This window comes from Monopterus albus, unplaced genomic scaffold (genome assembly GCF_001952655.1).
Source record: "Monopterus albus unplaced genomic scaffold, M_albus_1.0 scaffold334.1, whole genome shotgun sequence".
Taxonomy (NCBI): domain Eukaryota; kingdom Metazoa; phylum Chordata; class Actinopteri; order Synbranchiformes; family Synbranchidae; genus Monopterus; species Monopterus albus.
The window spans coordinates 500,084-504,865 of record NW_018128214.1 but is presented as its reverse complement, the minus strand read 5'-3'; the positions used below and the strand labels follow the sequence as shown (position 1 = coordinate 504,865).

At 47.5% G+C, this 4,782-nt stretch overlaps 1 protein-coding gene across 2 annotated transcripts; it reads right to left on the bottom strand.

Annotated features, from left to right (window-relative positions):
- Positions 1 to 282: 282 nt before the first annotated feature.
- Positions 283 to 4,776, bottom strand: allc (allantoicase). 2 transcript variants are annotated; one of them, XM_020624685.1, is made up of 11 exons: positions 4,380 to 4,776; positions 3,671 to 3,721; positions 3,092 to 3,179; positions 2,199 to 2,318; positions 1,955 to 2,034; positions 1,737 to 1,869; positions 1,491 to 1,646; positions 1,230 to 1,303; positions 855 to 963; positions 660 to 778; positions 283 to 578 (listed from the first exon to the last, which is right to left on the bottom strand). In XM_020624685.1, the coding sequence occupies exons 1-11, from the start codon at positions 4,467 to 4,469 to the stop codon at positions 402 to 404; spliced, it is 1,197 nt and encodes a 398-aa protein (XP_020480341.1). In that variant the 5' UTR covers positions 4,470 to 4,776; the 3' UTR covers positions 283 to 401. The 2 variants fall into 2 exon arrangements, with proteins under 2 accessions (XP_020480341.1, XP_020480342.1); XM_020624686.1 differs by lacking the exon at positions 4,380 to 4,776 and adding an exon at positions 4,156 to 4,349.
- Between the last annotated feature and the right edge of the window lie 6 nt (positions 4,777 to 4,782).

The window sequence follows — 4,782 nt, the reverse complement described above, 5'->3', positions numbered from 1 at the left end:
ATAACCCCAGCTCCAAGCCTCGCTGTTAAACTGTCTGCTTACTGAATCTAAATCCACACTCAGAACATCTACATGCACGTCGTGTTACATTAGGAAGCTGGCTGCTGACTGGAACCAGCAGCTGAGAAGCTCCAGGGGCTCAGGTTTTCTGTCACTGCAACCTGAACATCTTTGTCGGGCTGCTGGTCAAACCAAACCAGACGTGTGAAGGCGTCGCCTCTGACTCAGTCTGTTGTTAGTGTGCACACAGCATCTTGTTTATTTCATAGATGACCATCAGACTGTCACATGACTTCCTGTTTTATTTGTACCCCACAGACTTGTGGTTTCCAAGTCCTCAGACACAGAACAGCTTCACATCCTCTGTGATGGAGGGCGAGCACCAACGTGCGCTCACTGTGTCACAGTTTGGACTTTGGTTTCTGCTGACTGAGCAGAGCAGTGACCGCCGTGGGACGACCCCAGAGCCGCAGCCGGCTGACTCCTCCATCCGGGGCGATGATGAGACGGACGTGACTGACTGGTGCGGCCAGAGCCAGCTCCGACTCTCTGTAGTGATGTCGGTGGTGAGGGCGGAGCTGGGGCACAGAGAGGAAGGCAGCAGTGAGGAACCTGTTCATGTAGAGAGGGAAAGATATTCAGTGACGGTATAAACCTACTTTCTGAGGGGGGAGAAGAACCTGCCACTTCCCCAAGGTCCACTTTGTCCTGATGCACTGAGCTTCCTCCACGGGGGTCAGAGTACACGCCTCAATCCTGCAGGAGTCCGGGAAGTTACCTGGAGGGAAAAACACCAGGTATGACTATGTTTCTACTTCATTTAAATAAGACAGTGTGTCGAGGTGTGTGTCGACCTTTGAAGTGGTTGGTGTCGACCTCAACACCGCTGATCACGCCAGGATGACCAAGACGAAACACCGCCCACTCCCAGCCAGGCACCTGCAGGATCCCCCACTGGTCCACCTGCAAGACAAGCAGCATTAGACACGGTAACAACGTCCCAACATGGAAACGGTGCTGTTCAAGGTAACAGTGAGGAGAGTTTGGCAAAGGAGGAAGAGTTTAAAGTGAAGAGACTTTTGAGTAGTGGGCGCATATTGGACGTGAGGTCACTTTTCGAAAGGGTCATATGAAACACCTGACTGTCAGACTTGCATTTACAGGTGTAGTCAGGTTATGTTTAGTGTGTATGTATGTGTGTGTGTGTGTGTGTGTGTGTGCATTCAGACCTTCAGCTCTTTGGGTCTGTCCAGTCTGCGGGCTGTTTCCCATCCGTCGGCCATGTTGGCACCTCGACCAAGACCTACAAACACAGTTACCAGTCCACCCACAGTTAGCTAGAATAGGAGTGAGTGTGTTTTTTTTTTTTTTTTTATGTGCCAGCTCTTCTACAGTTTTGTTGAGACTTCAGAGACCCCGAACTCTCAGGTAGGTAATAAATAACATTCTCTATGACAACAACAATAGGGATAAAAAGCTAATGCACAAACCAATCATGTTGCGTGGATGCCCAAAGTGGGCGTCGCTGTAGCCGACACACACTCCCCCATTGGTCAGTGCCACCAGGTCGATGTCCTGGTTGGTGGAGACAGACGACCAGTCTCTCTGCCCGACACCGTACACTCGCAGTCTGGCTATCCCTCCATCTGATGACACACATGTATTGTACAACAATATATGCACTATGATGGTGGTTATTTGACTCTGTGTGTGTGTGTGTGTGTGTGTGTGCAAACCTGGGAACATGTTGAGGCGCAAGTGTGAGACTCTGTGCCTTAAGTTCACAGCAAAGTAGTTATGGCAGCAGTTGGAGTATCCAGGCTTCAGCTCAGACACACACACAAGCTCTGGCCACATCTCCGAGCCCAGCTGTCAATCAAACCACAAATCACATTTATCAAAGATCCCCCCAGACTACAGGTTGTCATGGTGATCGCAGTAGTGTCAGTGTTACCTTGTCAACAGCAGCTATCTGACTGCTGGAGGCGGCCATGCCGGTTCGGTCTCCCTCCAGGGTGAAGGTGGGCGGGGGCTCTGGTAGGGAACAGGAGCTGTTTTAATGGCCGTATGCTGAGTTTGTGTCATGTCAGGCTTCAGAGGTACAAGCTGCTTCGGTGAAAAGAGACCTAGTGTGTGAACTGCTTGACAGAGTTTCAGGTGGAGTTCAGGGAGTAAAGTGTGAGAGTCCTGACTCGTACCCAGACAGGCGGCCTGGATGGAGACGTAGGGCGAGTGGTTTCCAGTGAAGAAGGACGTGTCAACATCGAAGCCGTAGATCAGCCCCGGTACTCCCAGCTGGATGATGCACCAGTCATGGCCTTCAGCAGAAAGAACAGAAACCCTCAGCAGATATATACATGAGCACAAAGACTGAAGACACAGCCAGTTTGCTGTGTTTGATTTTGGTGCCTTTTAGTTCAAGAAGCTTCATCCTCTTAGTGATGAGATGCTTCTGTGTACACTCTTTTAGCAGGTGGAGCCTGAAGGATGAGTCGGTCAATATTCATTTAAATGCAGACGCGCCTGATCAGTGACAGTTCATGTCTGAGGTCATTTTGAAACAGGGTCAGCATTACAGTTTGTCCACCAGAGGGCGCTGTCAGATTCGTCTTTATCTGTCAAGTTCCTCTGAGTCACTACTCTTTAAACAACAAAGGAACCATGAACAGAAATGTTTGTTGTGTGTTCAGTGCTGATAGTTCAGTTGTTATGGCTGCTTTGCACAGTTCACTTATAGGTACTGTAGAGTATATTTTAATTGCACCCCTCTATGTTTTCTCAATCATTATATAATTCAGAAAGTCCTTTACTGGTTTTCCTGTTGGCAAGTCTCGTCTCTGTGCTGAAGTAAAGTTAATTACGTCTTATGTCTCCTTACATTTCCTCAACTGATTTACTGAACTCTCAAACACTGATATCAGTCCAGGTTTTAAAAGTCCTGCATCCACTAGGCTAAAGTAGAAAGTAGTGTTGTTGGAGGTGTTTGTGAAACAGAGCTAATTTTAAATATGTACCTTCAGTATAAACTATAACGGGCTACAGCTTTGGTCATAATTCACCAGGAGAGTTTGTCAGAAGTCCAGACACTAACCAGGTTTTCTCTTTCTCCTCGTCTCCCATCCATCCATCCACTTTCCAAACTCAGTGAAGGCAGAGGCGATGAACTGCGGCGGCTCCCGCTGTATGAACAACATAAGTCATCACATGTCAGGACGCACAAAGAGGGCAGACTGTTGGTGTCGTCCAGTTTGTTTACAGCAGAAGTCTGGGCGTGTCGTGTGTGTGTGTGTTTCACCTGGGTTGGTGTGTTTTAGTTATAGCTGTGTGATGTGCTTAAACCTGATCTACCCGATTTCAAGTCTGGTTTAATAAGCTCATGTATTTGTGAGGTGTTTGTTAAAGGTTTCCATCTTCAGTAGGACCCAGGGGGCTTTGGACTGAGTGCTACAGACACACTGGAGGAGTCACGGTGTTGAGAGATGGACTAACAAGATGAAGTTTGTTGATTAGACAAACACAGAGCAACAGTCGACTGATCATTAAAGTAGCATCCTTCTGTAAATCACTAGGACTGGACTTTGGTTTCAGTGGTATTCACAGTAGGTGCTGCTGATTAAACAATAACGTTGTGCTACCCTGAACCCGACAGCGTGGATCGGAGGTGCTGTACCTTCAGCAGGTTGGCAGCAGGAGCAAACCATTCGTCGGTGGCAAAGATGACCTGAAAGAACAGGAGCAGATGCTTTGTTAGTGACACAGAATGTAAAACATGACATTTCAAAGCAAACCAACAAAGGTTTCAGCTGCAAAAACTGTTTATTATGAACTGGATATATAGAAAATAAAGCATATTGATTTGAAACTGGCAAAAATATTTAAAGACAGTTTGACATTTTGGGACACAGCTGTACTCGCTGTCTGTTCAAATTGATCCCACTCTGTGTCCCTGTCTGGTTAGCTTAGCTTAGCATAAAGAGTGGAAACAGAGGGAAACTGCTAGCCTGACTCTGTGCATGGTAGTGGTGAAGTGTTCCAATCCTCTACATGGTAAAACTACCACAGTGTATAAATACTCCATAACAAATAAGAATATTGCATGGAGAGTGTTACTTCGAGTTCCCCTGTGACAGTTACACATTATGGGATAATAATTACCTTACTTGTTCCATGTGTCCATTCACTGGACAAAACCTGGTGTTGTGTTGTTACAGGCTGTTTGTTGTTTGGTGAAGGCTAACATGTTAGCCTCAGCTACATTATGTCAGAGGTTATGTTTACTGCTTGTAAACATACATCCAGGTTAATACAGGTTTAAAGCAGCACAGCTGGTGTAAAATGGAGGCTGTTGTATGGAAACACACAGTAAAGAAGAGACTCACCTTCCCACCGACCGTCTCACAGGCCAGGTCGTTAAACGACAGGAAGTCGGGCTCTGCTGCAGCCTCCGCTCCCGTTCGCCTCTCTGCCATTTTCCGTTTGTACGATTTCTACTCACACATAAACAGCTGAAGCAGCTGCGTGTTGTGCTGACGCCTGAACAACCGGTCTGGTTTTATCCTGCAGGATAAAGTTCGCATGCTCAGTTACGGGCAGAAGGAAGTTATTGGCTGCTGCGCGCACGAAGCCTGCGCGGCTGTGTTCGTACTGTGACACCTGCTCGTCCACTCATGACAAACACAGACTCGTGTCCCTCATTTACCAGGTTAATAAGCCGCTACGTTACCGGAGTGTGTGGTGAAACAGCAGATTTGAAGCCACAACCCAAACCCAGCGGAGCCGCGG